Source organism: Gopherus evgoodei, chromosome 1, assembly GCF_007399415.2.
Source record: "Gopherus evgoodei ecotype Sinaloan lineage chromosome 1, rGopEvg1_v1.p, whole genome shotgun sequence".
NCBI classification, from domain to species: Eukaryota; Metazoa; Chordata; order Testudines; family Testudinidae; genus Gopherus; species Gopherus evgoodei.
The window spans coordinates 64250274-64267672 of record NC_044322.1 but is presented as its reverse complement, the minus strand read 5'-3'; the positions used below and the strand labels follow the sequence as shown (position 1 = coordinate 64267672).

At 37.5% G+C, this 17399-nt stretch overlaps 1 protein-coding gene across 7 annotated transcripts in view; it reads right to left on the bottom strand.

Moving 5' to 3' along the window:
- The window catches only part of PCDH17 (protocadherin 17), a 112733-nt gene that overhangs the window by 68367 nt on the left and 26967 nt on the right, over nt 1–17399 (bottom strand). For 5 of the 7 annotated variants that reach the window (XM_030566105.1, XM_030566125.1, XM_030566134.1 and 2 more), the window contains exons 2-3: nt 13828–13886; nt 13523–13695 (exon numbers count right to left, since the gene is read on the bottom strand). In XM_030566105.1, coding sequence (XP_030421965.1) covers nt 13523–13695; nt 13828–13886 — 232 coding nt within the window. Of the gene's footprint in view, nt 1–8307; nt 8463–13522; nt 13696–13827; nt 13887–17399 lie in introns of all 7 variants that reach the window. The other 2 variants (XM_030566149.1, XM_030566117.1) reach the window with 2 other exon arrangements.

Genomic DNA, 17399 nt, shown 5'->3' with positions numbered 1-17399 from the left:
CTGCTGTCTGATTATCCGCTTTGTATTGCAAAGACACATTTCTGTTTCCAGATAGATACACAAGTACTTTTCGGTATGTTTTGAAAGTCAGTCATAGAGAGTTTCCCCCTATTTTTTTTTGCCTAAATAGCTTTATTTAGTTTCTCCCATATACTTAAGTACACTGCCAATACACCAAGATATCCTAGTGAGCCCAAACAAAATGAAACATGCCCTTGGTTGAAAAGCTGGTCTGGATGAACCCAACTTCAGTTAAAATGCAGCTTGTCGTAATAGTAGACAAGGTATTCTCATGCAAAGTGTGCTGCTCATTGACTCTTCAACTCCTGTAACATCTGCCTAAATTTATCTGTTTTATATATATTATAAAGGCAGTAAATAGATAGAAACACTAACCTGACCCCTTCTCCCATCAGCGGGTCAACACTTCATATAATTTTTCTGCCCATTTTTCTCATAGCATCCTTTTCCTCATCCCACTCCCCCTTTGTTTCCACTGCCAGAACTCCCAAAAGCTTCAAAGACTTGAGGGAAGCATATTGGTGGAGGGAGGCAGCATGCGGGAATTCTCTTGTCTTTATGGCAGAAACCCAGCATAGAGGCTTGGACCCTGCTTCTCAGCAGCTGTTATTGTCTCCTAGCCTGACATCACAAAATGCCATCTGAAAACCTACACTCAATACGGAATTGAGACTGAAAATGAAGAATTTCAATCTAAAAATTAAGTGATAGACTCGAGTTTAAAAACAAAACATGCAAACAAAAAGGGGATTCATTATTAAAGGACTTTTAAAGGAATGGGACAAAAAAACAAAAACAAACCCTTCCTCTTGCAATATAATAAACACACTGTACATCCTCCAGTTCAGTAAATACGAGCTGGATATCAGACAGGGTCAGGCTTAGTTTTGTTCAAAATATAATTTGGGGGTAGGTTCTCCCATCATATAAGATACAGAAATAGATACTTCTCAGAATCATACATTTTAGATGTTAAGATCATCTGGTCTGGCCTCCTGCATAACAAAGGCCACATAATTTCATTCAATAATTCTTGCATCTAGCCCAACAACTTGTAGCTGAACTTTGCTAAAGCATATTTTTTATACTCATTGGCCTTACAGGAGAGGCCACTATGAAATATTAGTGGGGCAGTACATTTACAGAGACTAGTTCAGATCTATATTTTTGGTCAGAAACTCTTTTGGTCAGAAAGTCTACCTTTAAAATCCTTGAACAAATATTTAGTGCTATAAGCATTCAAAATGGACAGCTTACAAGATTCAACAGGAGAACCTTTTAAGCAAAAGTGGACTTCGGCAAAGCCATTTGAGTATTATTATTACCAAAAATGCTAGATGATTGTCTCAAAAGCAGTATTACACCAATGGAAAGTCACAATGTTCAGTCTGTTCATTGCACCTAGGACTTTCATGAGGAGGACGCGGCCAGTGGTACAGTTGATCAGACTCACAAGCTTAGATGTGCTGTTTTCTTGAACAATCTACTGATAAGAACATAAGAATGGCCATACTGGGTCAGACCAATGGTCCATTTAGCCCAGTATCCTGTCTTCTTACAGTAGCCAATGACAGACATTTCAGAGGGAATGAACAGAACAGGAAATCATCAAATTATCTATCCCGTTTCCCACTCCCAGCTTCTGCAAACAGAGGCTATGGACACTTCAGAGCATGGTTTTGCATCTGTGGCCATCCTGGCTAATGGCCATTGATGGACCTACCCTCCATGAACCTATCTAGTTCTCTTTTGAACCCTGTTATAGTCTTGGCCTTCACAAAATCCCCTGAAAAGGAATCCCACAGGTTGACTGTGCATTGTGTGAATAAATACTTCCTTTTATTTGTTTTAAACCTGCTGCCTATTAATTTCATTTGGTGACCCCTAGTTCTTGTGTTATGAGAAGTAAATAACACTTTCTTATTTATTTTCTCCACACCAGTCATGATTTTATAGACCTCTATCATATTCCTCCTAAGTCATCTCTTTTCCAAGCTAAAAAGTCGTCAACTTATCTCTTCTCGTATGGAACTTGTCCCATATCCCTAATCATTTTTGTTGCCCTTTTCTGTACCTTTTCCAATTCCAATATATCTTTTTTGAGATGGGAAGACCACATCTGCACATAGTATTCAAGATGTGGACATACCATGGGTTTATATACAGGCAATATGATATATGCTGTCTTATTATCTATCCCTTTCTTAATAATTTCCAACATTTTGTTAGCTTTTTTAACTGCTGCTGCACACTGAGTGTATGTTGTCAGAGATCTATCCACAATGACTGAAAGATCTCTTTCTTGAGGGTAACAGCTAATTAAGACCCCATCATTTTATAAAAGCAGCAAAAAGTCCTGTGGCACCTTATAGACTAACAGACACATTGGAGCATGAGCTTTCGTGGGTGAATACCCACTTCATCGGTGGGTATGCTTTTACAGATCCAGACTAACATGGCTACCCCTCTGATACTTGACATCATTCTATATGGATCATTGGGATTATGTTTACCAATGTGCATTACTTTGCATTTATCAACACTGAATTTCATCTGTCATTTTGTTGTCCAGTCATCTAGTTTTGTGAGATCCCTTTGTAACTCTTCACAGTCTGCTTTGGACTCAGCTATCTTGAGTAGTTTTGTATCACCTGAAAATTTTGCCACCTTACTTTTTACCCCTTTTTCCAGATCATGGATGAATATGTTGGACAGTACTGGTCCCAGTACAGACGATTGGGGGACATCACTATTTGATACTCTCCATTCTGAAAACTGACAATTTATTCCTATCCATTGTTGCCTATCTTTTACTCATAGACTCATAGACTCTAGGACTGGAAGGGACCTCGAGAGGTCATCGAGTCCAGTCCCCTGCCATCATGGCAGGACCAAATACTGTCTAGACCATCCCTAATAGACATTTATCTAACCTACTCTTAAATATCTCCAGAGATGGAGATTCCACAACTTCCCTAGGCAATCTATTCCAGTGTTTAACCACTCTGACAGTTAGGAACTTTTTCCTAATGTCCAACCTAAATCTCCCTTGCTGCAGTTTAAGCCCATTGCTTCTTGTTCTATCATTGGAGGCTAAGGTGAACAAGTTTTCTCCCTCCTCCTGATGACACCCTTTAAGATACCTGAAAACTGCTATGATGTCCCCTCTCAGTCTTCTCTTTTCCAAACTAAACAAACCCAATTCCTTCAGCCTTCCTTCATAGGTCATGTTCTCAAGACCTTTAATCATTCTTGTTGCTCTTCTCTGGACCCTCTCCAATTTCTCCACATCTTTCTTGAAATGCGGTGCCCAGAACTGGACACAATATTCCAGCTGAGGCCTAACCAGCGCAGAGTAAAGCGGAAGAATGACTTCTCGTGTCTTGTTTACAACACACCTGTTAATGCATCCCAGAATCATGTTTGCTTTTTTTGCAACAGTATCACACTGTTGACTCATATTAAGCTTGTGGTCTACTATGACCCCTAGATCTCTTTCTGCCATACTCCTTCCTAGACAGTCTCTTCCCATTCTGTATGTGTGAAACTGATTGTTCCTTCCTAGGTGGAGCACTTTGCATTTATCTTTATTGAACTTCATCCTGTTTACCTCAGACCATTTCTCCAATTTGTCCAGATCATTTTGAATTTTGACCCTGTCCTCCAAAGCAGTTGCAATCCCTCCCAGTTTGGTATCGTCCGCAAACTTAATAAGCGTACTTTCTATGCCAACATCTAAATCGTTGATGAAGATATTGAACAGAACCGGTCCCAAAACAGACCCGTGCGGATCCCCACTTTTTATACCTTTCCAGCAGGATTGGGAGCCATTAACAACTACTCTCTGAATACGGTTATCCAGCCAGTTATGCACCCACCTTATAGTAGCCCCATCTAAATTGTACTTTCCTAGTTTATCTATAAGAATATCATGCGAGACCATATCAAATGCCTTACTAAAGTCTAGGTATATCACATTCACCGCTTCTCCCTTATCCACAAGGCTCGTTATCCTATCAAAGAATGTAATCAGATTAGTTTGACACGATTTGTTCTTTACAAATCCATGCTGGCTATTCCCTATCACCTTACCACCTTCCAAGTGTTTGCAGATAATTTCTTTGATTACCTGCTCCATTATCTTCCCTGGCACAGAAGTTAAACTAACTGGTCTGTAGTTTCCTGGGTTGTTTTTATTTCCCTTTTTTATAGATGGGCACTATATTTGCCCCCTTCCAGTCTGTATCACCTGAAAATTTTGCCACCTGGAATCTCCCCCGTCTCCCATGATTTCCCAAAGATAATAGCTAGAGGCTCAGATACCTCTTCTATTAACTCCTTGAGTATTCTAGGATGCATTTCATCAGGCCCTGGTGACTTACAGGCATCTAACTTTTCTAAGTGATTTTTAACTTGCTCTTTTTTTATTTTATCTTCTAAACCTACCCTCTTCCCGTAAGCATTCACTATACTAGACATTCCTTCAGACTTCTCAGTGAAGACTGAAACAAAGAAGTCATTAAGCATCTCTGCCATTTCCAAGTCTCCTGTTACTGTTTCCCCCTCCTCATTGAGCAGTGGGCCTACCCTGTCCTTGGTGTTCCTCTTGCTTCTAATGAATTGATAAAAAGTCTTCTTGTTTCCCTTTATTCCCATAGCTAGTTTGAGTTCATTTTGTGCCTTTGCTTTTCTAATCTTGCCTCTGCATTCCTGTGTTATTTGCCTATATTCATCCTTTTTAATCTGACCTAGTTTCCATTTTTTATATGACGCCTTTTTATTTTGTAGGTCACGCAAGATCTCGTGGTTAAGCCAAGGTGGTCTTTTGCCACATTTTCTATCTTTCCTAACCGTTGGAATAGCTTACTTTTGGGCCCTTAATAGTGTCCCTTTGAAAAACTGCCAACTTTCTTCAGTTGTTTTTCCCCTCAGTCTTAATTCCCATGGGACCTTACCTATCAGCTCTCTGAGCTTACCAAAATCCGCCTTCCTGAAATCCACTGTCTCTATTCTGCTGTACTCCCTTCTACCCTTCCTTAGAATTGCAAACTCTATGATTTCATGATCACTTTCACCCAAGCTTCCTTCTACTTTCAAATTCTCAACAAGTTCCTCCCTATTTGTTAAAATCAAGTCTAGAACAGCTTCCCCCCTAGTAGCTTTTTCAACTTTCTGAAATAAAAAGTTGTCTGCAATGCAGTCCAGGAACTTATTGGATAGTCTGTGCCCCGCGGTGTTATTTTCCCAACATATATCTGGATAGTTGAAGTCCCCCATCACCACCAAATCTTGGGCTTTGGATGATTTTGTTAGTTGTTTGAAAAAAGCCTCATCCACCTCTTCCACCTGATTAGGTGGCCTGTAGTAGACTCCCAGCATGACATCACCTGTGTTTTTTACCCCTTTTAGCCTAACCCAGAGACTCTCCACACTTCCGTCTCCTATGTCCATCTCCACCTCAGTCCAAGTGTGTACATTTTTAATATATAAGGCAACACCTCCTCCCTTTTTCCCTTGTCTATCCTTCCTGAGCAAACTATACCCATCCGCACCAACATTCTAGTCGTGTGTATTATCCCACCAAGTTTCAGTAATGCCAATAATGTCATAGTTGTATTTAGTTATTAGCACTTCCAGTTCTTCCTGCTTATTACCCATACTTCTTGCATTTGTATATAGGCATCTAAGATACTGGTTTGATCTTGCCTCCCAGCTTTGCCCTGACCCTCCTTTCTCTCTGCCATTATAGCCCGTGCTCCCTCCTGTTTCCAACCCATCTCCCAGGTCTTGTTCCCCACTTATCTGTGGGCTTTGCTCACCTGTCCCCGTCGAACCTAGTTTAAAGCCCTCCTTACTAGGTTAGCCAGTCTGTGCGCAAATAAGGCCTTTCCCCTCTTTGAAAGGTGAACGCCAGTTTTTAACCAGTTAATGATCCATGAGAGCACCTTCCCATGATAGCTTACTTTGCTTAAGAGCCTTTGGTGAGGGACCTTGTCAAAGGCTTTATGAAAATCTAAGTACACTATATTCACTGGATCACCCTTGTCCATATGCTTGTTGACCCCCGCAAAGAATTCTAGTAGATTGGTGAGTCATGACTTCTCTTTACAAAAAATATGTTTACTTCCCCAATAAATCATGTTAATCTATGTGGCTGACAATTCTGTTCTTTACTATAGTTTCAACCAATTTGCCTGGTACTGAATTTAGGCTTACCAGTCTGTATTTGTCAGAATTGCCTCTGGAGCCTTTTTGCAAAATTGGTATACATTAGCTACTCTCCAGTCATCTTGCACAGAAGCTGATTTAAACGATAGGTTATATACTACAGTTAGTAGCGCTGAAATTTCACATTTGAGTTCCTTCAGAATTCTTGGGTGAATACCATCTTGCCCTGGTGACTTATTACTGTTTAATTTATCAGTTGTTCCAAAACTTTCCTCTAATGGCAAAGCAGTCGGGACAGTTCGTCAGATTTGTCATATAAAAAGAATGGCTCAGGTTTGGAAATCTCCCTCACATCCTCAACCGTGAAGACTTTATCTTCTTTGAGTGCTCCTTTAGCATCTCGATCATCCAGTGGCCACACTGGTTGTTTGGCAGGCTTCCTGTTTCTGATGTACTTTTTTTTTCTGTTACTTTTTGAGTCTTTGTCTAGCTTTTCTTCCAAATTCTTTTTCGGCCTTCCTAGGTATATTTTTATACTTCACTTGCCAGAGTTTATGCTCCTTTCTATTTTCTCAATGGGATTTAAGTTCCACTTTTTAAAGGATTCCTTTTTGTCTCTATCTGCTTCTTTTACTTCATTGTTTAGGCATGTTGGCATTTATTTGGTCCTCTTACTATGTTTTTTTAATTTGGGGTATACATTTAAATTGAGCCTCTATTATGGTATCTTTAAAAAGTTTCCATAGAGTTTGCAGGGATTTCAGTTTTGGCACTGTGCCTTATAATTTCTGTTTAATTAACTTCCTTATTTTTGTGTAGCTGCCCTTTTTGAAATTAAATGGTACCAGGGTGGGCTGCTTTGGTGTTTCTCCCTCCCCCACAAAGAGATGTTAAATTTTATTATGCTATGGTCACTATTACCAAGCAGTTCAGCTATGTTAACCTCTTGGACAAGATCCTCTCCTATTGTGGGTTCCAAGAAGCAGTCATTTAAGGTGTCAAGAAACTTTATCTCTGCCTCCCATCCTGATGTGACATGTATCCAGTCAGATAACTGAAACTCCCATTATTACTGAGTTTTTTTAAAATTTTTTATAACCTTTCTAATCTCCCTGAGCACTTCACAGTCACTATCACCATCCTGGTCAGGTGGTCAGTAGTATATCCCTACTGCTATATTCTTATTATTCAAGCATGGACTTACTATCCATAGAGATTCTATGGTACAGTTTGGTTCATTTAAGATTTTTACTTCATTTGACTCTATGCTTTCTTTCATATATAGCACCATTCCCCCACCAGTACGACCTATTCTGTCCTTCTGATATATTTTGCACCCTGGTATTACTGTGTTACATTAGTTATGCTCATTCCATTAAGTTTCTGTGATGCCTATTATGTCAATACCCTCATTTAGTATGAGCCCTCAAGTTCACCCACCTTAGACTTCTAGCGTTTGTACATAAGTGCTTTAAAAAAAAATCACTTTTTAGCTGTGTGCCTTTATGTAATGTAATTGAATGGGACTCTTTCGTTTGACTGTTTCTCCTCAGATCCTACTCACTGCAGAAAATTAAGAAACCTTTGGAGCTGATCATAAAAGCCATAAATAAATAATAAAAGTCACAGTGGGTTCTAAGTCTTAAACTAAAATCCCCATCGTTCAAATGATACCGCATTACCCAAATATGTCATGTGGTGTTGGTAACTGATTTGGTCAGAGACAGCTGGCTAGATAAGTCGTTTCATTGATACAGCAGCTTTGTTGCTAGCATTTCCCATAGCAACTGCTTACATAAAACTACTGATGTGCTTGCTTAAAACATAGAAGTCAGAAAAGGAGTGGGAATACCAGGGAATGTATGGTAAGGAACAAATCTGATAGGGCTAAAACCCCATTTCTTTTGGGCACTATCAAATAGTTTCTATACTCTATAGTTCTAAAAACTGATATTTCTAAATCAGAATGAGAAAAGTCTCTGGAACATCAAAAGGTAAGAGACTCTATGTATAAACAAGCTGGCATTGCTCTGGGTCTGGATAACACTGAATCAGATGAAAGTGAAGAATGGGTATTGCGTGCAAGTCCTGACATACAACAGCAAGGTAGTCTCTTACCTGACCATGTTAGGGGTAACCAAGTTGGAGTGGATGATACTCTTGGACATAAAGATTCTTAGGTGGCGTCAGAACAAGTAGTGCAGTCTGACAGCTATTCACATTCTGGGCACAGAGAGAATGTGATAGAAGATGTTCTGTCCGGGGGGGAAAACCTATGGGAGGAAGCAATGTTGAACAAAATATTTCACAGGTTGTGTCAGTTTTTGGGGGACTCCCAACCTGAATTAGTTTCTCAGCAGAGGCAATCACCAAACTGTGAAAAGGAATTTCTCCACAATCTTCTTGTTTGGATATCTCATTAAATTAATGCACTTGTATAACAACCCATCATTCCAAATGGCACAAAAAGCATTGGTGATGGTGTCAGAGAGCAGAACAGAATTGTGCCTAATCTTTCCTCACTGACCATCAAGGGCTGATTTTCAGTCAATTAAATAGATCCCAATGGCTTTTAATTATCCTGGGGACCTCAGGAATTGTGACAAGACTATCAAGGGGGAAATCAGAAAAATTCTTGGTTAAACATTCTTATAATCTCATGCTTACTATTGGGGAATCAATGCAGAGTACTGGATTTTAAGAACAAATTATCACACTCTTGCTCAAAGAGTGGAAAAAATCAACAAACAAGCTATAACAGACTTTAAGGGACTTTGTTCTGTGGACAAACTCAAGAGTTCAGAATATTCTTTCAGATGTTAAAACACTGATAATGTTTTTGTTATAAGATTGTTGCAGGTAGGCCTACTTCAGTTAAGATGCATATGTATTTTTGTTGTAAGAAGAAAGAAGTATTATATTTTGCAGTTGATGCTTTAGTATCTCTTATTTTTCTTGGGTGTTCATTTTGCTCTTTTTATACTGGTTAGCTGTAATGTGTAAATTAGGGAAAACTGTACCCTCTTGCAGAGAAACCTAGTAAGCACATTATTGGGTTTAAAGGAGTCTCTGACATGAATCTTGAAGAATTTCCTTCTAATTTTCCTCTCAGGAGGCTCCTCTGTCCTTTCTTTTCTCTCAAGAATAAAGTTATTGTTAAGTAGGCAATAGCATTTATGCAAACTCCTCCTACGAGGTGTGGATGAAAAGCAAACTTTGATACCATATATTTGAAATTCTGATACCACACTTTGTGTCACAGCAAATACTGAACAAGACTATCAGATTCAGAGAGACTTGATCTAAAAAGTAATTTTGACAATACCATAAAAAAATAGTTTTATGTAGGAAAAAGTAGGGATGTAAACCAAAACAGAAATGAAATAGAAATCCTGCAGCATTCTAACCAGGAAAAGGATTTAGGGGTTATTAGAAAAAAATCCAGCTTTGTGGATAGCTGAAAGAAATGGAAAATAGATTTCTAGGATGCACTAACAGAAGGATGGAATACAAATTATTTTGCTATTGTATGTACTAGCCATTTTCTAGATATCATTTAGAATATGATTTTCAGTTCTGGTCACCTTTTCCAGGAAAATATATTATTGCCCTTATGTTTAAACCATAGGCATCCAAAAGGATGATTCCAGTATTTAAAAAATACTATTGAAAACAAAAATACTATGAGCTATTTCAGTTGGAGCAGTAAAGAGTTTCAAAGTAACTTAACAGGAACTGTTCAAAACTGTTAAAAGTGTTTAACAGTTCAAACTGTCCTGTCTGGTGAAAGGGTTAAAATAACTCAGGGATACAACCTAAAAATGAGGCATAAACAAAAAATTCTGGCAAAACAATAAGCATATTAAATAAGTTGCTTAGTAAGAATAGTGAATCAGATAGTGTAAATAAGTTTAAAAGACAGCTAGACATTTTTATAGAAAGAGAGGACTGAAGTATACAGCAGGATGGTTTCACTGGAATAAGTGAATGGAGACATGCTTGTTTGGTACACAAGACTTATTGTTCCAGTGACTTTTTTAAAAGTGTGTGGGTTTTTTTTTTCCATTGAGGCTAAATGTCTAGTTTTGATAAAAATGCCCTCATTTGCAGTTTCTCCCATATTTAATAGTATTCAGGCCAGCGCAAAACAAAAAGTGCCATCTGTAGACTTTCCCTTCAAAATCAAACTTTCTCAACAGCAGATGCATTGGAGCTTTGCTTGCCACTGTTTCTTTCCTTTGGTGGAAGCTGAAAAGTGAGCTGGGTTGCACAGATCCTTATATCCAGCCAGAAGCTATTTCTACTCTAGACATTTTTCTCATAAAATTTCCCATTTTGCTACCACTGTGTGGCTGTACAGGTGGTAGCATAAGTGTAGATCAACCAGTGACATTTAAGCGTCATTTAGACCTGCTCTGTGCCAGGTTAGATGACACAGTTGTTAACATATCAGTAACCAGTTCACATTAAGCAACAGAGAATCCTGTGGCACCTTTAAGACTAACAGATATATTGGAGTATAAGCTTTCCTGGGTGAATAGCTTATGCTTCAATACATCTGTTAGTCTTAAAGGTGCCACAGGACACTCTGTTGCTTTTTACAGATCCAGACTAACACGGCCACCCCTCTGATACTCAGTTCACACTAGTGTTCCCGCTGCTGTTACCATGGCTGGGCCTGAAGCTACATTTCAGATAGGAATGCTTGGAAATTCTATACAAAAGTTTGCAGACACAAACTCAGGCCAAGAGTTTCAAAACCCTAACATTAGGTTCCTGAATCCATTTAAGCACTATCTGATATTAAAAATGCTGAACACCTAAAAATTATAATTGACCTCAGATCAACAAAAGCAACAGCATTTTAAATCTATTTAAACAAACACCACCTGGCTAAAATTTTTGTTACAAATTGATGGTTTTCCATCCTTGAATGCAAACTAGAACGATGACAGAGCCAGTAATTTCGCTACCACTTTGAGTTCTGGTCTATACAGCTGGTTTTTGGTCACTCTTCCATTTCCTTTACCCTGGAAGTCAATTTTTCTTTATGGAAAACAAGACCATTTTCTTTCACTATCTTACTTGTCATACGTCTCCTCCCACAAACTAGCCTTTTCGTTCAAAAACAAAACCTGTTTTCTGAAGAGAAAGAATACACTGGTGCAGGTACAATTACTGAGCCCAATACTGCTTGCATTAAAATCAACAGTAAAACAATCACTGACTCGGTAGGAACAGAATTGGGCTTTTGGGCTTCATTTCTGCAACGATCTCTCCATGGATGAACCTCTGTGTCCATATGAATTTCAGTGAAGTTTTGGAACCTTAGTCTACATAACTCTACCATCCATTTTGTTACTGAAGAACTCACAGGAAACAACAAATGAATAGCATCACCCTTTTAAATTACATTTGAAAAATAGCTCCCTTTGACTTCTCTCTGTTTATATTTAATTTGTTGTGCAACTCCCCCCGCCTCCAAAAAAAACAGATTTACCTAAATGTTTCCTGATGATATTCAGCAACAGATTGCACTTAACATTCATAGTTCAATTTCTGGATAAAAAGAAACTGAGGAAGTAATATGAGCCAATTGCATGAGTAGTTTTTTTATTAATAGGACCCCTCATCCAGATATGATGACAAATGCAAACTTCTGAATAGCTCTTTGCATGATTACAAAAATAAGCAATATGAATGGTTGAATAAATTTGCTTACTAGTCTTTTTGTAATCTGACCTGTACCTGGGTTGATGTGTATAACATGTTGCTGCACAAAATGCAATAATACAAACTCTGTCTTTTAACTCTTTTCTAAAAATGCACCTGTTTTGTTTAGATTATTAAAACATAACTTTCCTAATTCCACTTTTTTTCAGTCTTTTGGAATTCCATTGTACTTTCAGGTTACCTGTTATGTTGAAGCCTGGAGACCCTGTCCTCTGTTTTCTATACAAAAACTGAGAAACTTAGATCCATGTTCAAACAGTTTCTTTTTTTTTTTAAAAAAAAAGTCCAGCACTGCATCTTTATACAGATCAATGTCCAATTATAAGTAGAGTCACTGTGGTAAAAGGTCAGGAAAAAAAATAATCTTTCTGGCATTTATTACTTGGAAAACAAGGGCTTGTATGAGGTCAACCCTCCAATACACACAGAATAAATTATACTGCAGCATTATAAATATTGTACACAACAAAAATTATATTGCAATCTCAACATGACCAGAAAAATGAAGTAGTGCGTGTATTTGCTGATGAATGTGCTACAGATCAGAGGATGCTAGAGGCAAAAATCTAATTCCAATTAATAAAAAGCTTATAATGTATTTCTGCTTAATTATAAATACAGCTTCTCATTAAGAATGACTTAATTAATCAATTTTTAAATATCCTTAACACTGGGAATCACTTTCCACACAACAGACTAAAATCACTAACAGATATGTGACAGTAAATTCCAAAGAATTCATTTGTTCATTTCCTCATTACTTTTTGAGACTACAAACAAAACACACAAACACACATGATGCTGGAGCATTCAGTTTGGCTGACATTGTTAGGAAATGTCATATTTCTTTTGAAATAGAAGATATAATTAGTGAAAAGGCATAAAAAAATGAAATGGACACAGACTTTTAGGCAATAAACATGCTTATTTATCAGAATGTATGCTTAAAGAGCATTGCCGCTGTCCTAGTATAAATCATTGTAGCAGCTTCACAGACACTTATCTGCATCTTTCTTAGGGTGTGAAAGAAATGATTATACTGAAAATCATATGATGCCATTATTTGACACTTCACTTCTTATATTGAAATGAATAGTGAAGTCAACGTTACAAATAGGAAAATATAGCCATGACCTGAAAATTTCTTCTGATCCAGTTTTTTTTTTTTCCCCTGATATCCCAGGTCTTTTCTTAAACCTCACTCCAAACTATGTAAAGAATGGAAATAACTCGATGTTATTTTGTCTGTTGTTGTAATCATATCTAATTTCAATTTTCAAGGCATGCCTAGGCAGAAAGACTGTACACTATACATTTATGGAAATATCCATGCAAACAAAGTATACTCTAATAGTTTTGGAAAAACATTATTTTTTAATTATTTTTTTAAATCTTCTTTGGAATAAAAAAAAAGGCCATTGCAATTTCATGTTTATACTGAAAGATATTGAACCTTCTTTGCTCTGGGCCAAGATTTACTGTTTCAGCTGATAGTATTATCAATGGGCTATTCCACCATGATGAACTCCAATTGCAGCACTAATAGGTTTATAATGATTGCTTAAGCTTACACTTTGAAGCCATTGGAAGATTCACTCACCTTGCTCAAGTGGCTGGCTTTTAGTTGAAGTAGTTTTCATCTTGAGTGCCTCCCTAACAGACATGTCACAGCAGGAGCCTTTGTTAGTATCTTGGTCACTGTCAGCCTGATCACTGTCCCCATGCCCGCTGTCCCTCAAGCTGGCTCTTTCTGGGTCCTTGAACGTGGAGCTACTGAAATATATATTTTAAAAAAAGGAGAGAGAGTTGTATTTACTTGTTCCAATTTGAATTGTACTCTCTGGCAAAGCAATTTTGACAAGAATGCAAATAGGGAAGCCGAGAAAGTTATTTAATAGGCCTTACCTTTGAACAAACTGCTGCCTGCTGCCCATGTAATTGGGCTCTGCGGGAAAATTGTCTGTCTGTGAAAGAGAAGGAAAAAAATACGTATAGTTGTACACTGGACAAATCTCCTGCAGAGCAACAAGATTTCCTAGAGGAGAAATGATTAATAATTCAAAAAAATCCCTTAATCTTCAGATTTGTACATTTTAATTAAATTGGAAAATGCTGGCATGTAATTATGTACTCAGAACAATTAAATGATTCCGGTCCACAAATTACCTGCTAAAGTAAACAATGAGGCTCCAATAAGTGGTATTCTCTGTCAGTAACCTGACAGATGACACTGTTTATGTGTTTTTCATTAGTTAGATATTAAGACTGATGTTTATTAGAGAGGAAAGAAAAAATTACCCAATTTTTGCATATTACAAAAGTGAATTATTCAATAATATTCATTTTTAACATAGTTACATCATTCTGATGGCTTTATTGCGAATACAATTTCATTTAAAGGAGCACATTGCTTTTGAATTGCAAAAAAAATAGTTTAAGAAGCTTTGTGTTTGTGGCTTATGGGTTTTTTCTTTTAAATATTACTAGAAACAAATGCAAGCATTATGCATATATTTGATTTTCTCTCTCTAATTAATTCTCATCAGCATTAATAGCTGTTTCTGAACATTCAGGAATGCATGCACACAATAACATTAAATGATTGTTGTTGCCAAACATTTTTTAAAAAGAAGATATTTTATAAAGTTGGTGACTAGTGTATTTTTAGAAGTATGAGCTAAGTAACTGTAGAACAGGAGTATTTACAGCATCCAGACTGACATGGAGTTCTGCCAAAGGGAACTGAATTCCCCTTGTATCATCAACTAGAGTTCTTTGGGAGAAGAGAGAGAAAGAGACTGTATCTTTCATAAAACACCATATACTATACATTCATACACGTCATGACCTTCTTCTTGCAGCTGACTTAGTGACAAAGCTTCTACTGTTTTCTGAAACACTTCATATCACGCCATTATGCTCCGCAGCAATGAGTTCTGGAACGGCATCTAGCGCATAAGTATCAGTAACACAGGGAGCACTCAATTAACGAAGCAGAAGGCCCCAAGGTAAGGTTTAATGTTGCAGGACAAGCATTTACATAAATGACTAGTCTCTTAAATATTTGTTTTCCCTATTCACTCCCAACTTAATTTCTTAGGTTTGTTTATTGTTATGTGCAACTGATGAAGATCCACTGTAATAAGAATGATTTCCTGCCGTTTTTAGGTTGCATGGGAAGTTTGGGAGAATGTGACCCTACGTCTGAAATCTACTCTTCTAAGTTGCTTGCTGCAACCAACTATCAAACATCCATCAGTCTCCCAGTATATGTAAAATAAACGTAGCTATATAACTTGTGGTGAGGTTTTTTTAAACTACAGATTATTTGGGGGAAAAACTACATTCTCTCACCCACTAGCTAAAGAAGAGTATTTATTCTGTGGGTTTTTTCCCCCCCTTACTGCTTATGAACTTTTTGGCACAGATAGCTGGTACAGTATTACCAGGCATTTTGTATTAACATTTGAAGCAGTTTCAAATTTCAGATTTGAAATGCACCACACTGTGTATGTTGATTTAAAAATAATCTGATTTTGCACATGTGAGAGTTTTCTTTTAAGAGGTGTAGCAATGCAAATCATATGTCTGACAACAGAATAAGACTTTTACTCCTCTTTTTTCAAAACAAAATGTTTTAGATTTATGGCTCCAATTCATTGTTGTAGCCTCAATCTTCACAGTGCTTGTCAAATATAGGGGTTTATATATGCATATAGCAACTGATTTTATTCAGATGTTAGAAGGTAAAAGGGAATTCTGTTGTGGGAAACATCATATTCTTAGGTATAACCTAAGAAAACATAGTCTAGTGAAATGGAATTTTGGAGTTATGGGTTCTAATCCCAGCTCTTCCATTGGCTTTGTGTGTGAACTTAGGCAAGTCTCTTAGGATCAGATTTTCAGAAGTGCTCAATTCTCACTATTGAGGTTAGATTTTGAAAAATGCTCAAAGTAGGAGCTGTAGGGAGCTGAGCACTTTTGAAAATCCAGGCACTTCATTTAGATGCCTAAACAGAAGCAGTTTGGTGCTTGGCCCTTTTGAAACTTGATCCTTAATATCTACTATTAAAAAAAAAGCTTCTGTTAGCTTTTTATTTATATTAAGTTTGCTACTTAACATGTAGGCTGTAATATATTAATGAATATTACAGTTTTAAAAGTTAGTTATTTAAAGTAATTAAAATAACAATAATGGAATGGGGAAAGGAAGATAAACTGTAAGAATAGACTCATAGACTTTAAGGTCAGAAGGGACCATTATGATCATCTAGTCTGACGTCCTGCACAACGCAGGCCACAGAATCTCACCCACCCACTCCTGTAACAAACCCCTAACCTATGTCCGAGTTATTGAAGTCCTCAAACCATGGTTTAAAGACCTCAAGGTGCAGAGAATCCTCCAGCAAATGACCCGTGCCCAACACTGCAGAGGAAGGCGAAAAACCTCCAGGGTCTCTGCCAATCTGCCCTGGAGGAAAATTCCTTCTTGATCTCAAATACGGTGATCAGTTAAACCCTGAGCATGTGGGCAAGACTCACCAGCCAGCAATCAGGAAAAAATTCTCTGTAGTAACTCAGATCCCACCCCATCTAACATCCCATCACAGATCACTGGGCGTATTTACCTGCTAATAATCAAAGATCAATTAATTGCCAAAATTAGGCTATCCCATCATACCAGCCTCACCATAAATGTATTAAGCTTAGTCTTGAAGCCAGATATGTCTTTTGCCCCCACTACTCCCCTTCGAAGGCTGTTCCAGAACTTCACTCCTCTAATGGTTAGAAACCTTCGTTTAATTTCAAGTCTAAACTTCCTAGTTTCCAGTTTATATCAATTTGTTCTTGTGTCCACATTGGTACTAAGCTTAAATAATTCCTCTCTCTCCCTGATATTTATCCCTCTGATATATTTATAAAGAGGAATCATATCTCCCCTCAGCCTTCTTTTGGTTAGGCTATGTTCTCTCTTAAATGTTCACATGTTAAATATCACATAACATATCCCCAAAACAACCTTAACTCTGTCCCCATATCCTGTTCAGTCTCAGCCTATAGACTAGAAATGCTATTATACTCACCCAACCTACACTATATACAGTCTGAAAACAGTCTACCACTGCTCACAAATCACAGATCATCCCAATAGAACCAACCACAGACCATTTTCCAGATTCCATTCATCTTAACTATTATTGGCCAGAGATACCAACCTCTTGCTCTTATATTCACTAATCAGACATTTGCCTCTTCCTAATCCCAATGATGTGCTATGTTCAAGAGACCACCCAGAATCAACACTGTTCCCATCTATCATTCCACTGTGAGGCAAAAAGCCAAAATTACCTCATCTAGTATACTTATATAGACTGGATAGCGCAATATAATTTCTTTTTTTATCTTCCTAAAATCAAAGATGCTATCTTACAGATACAGGCCAGATATTAAATTTAGCTCAATCCACCTTACATCTA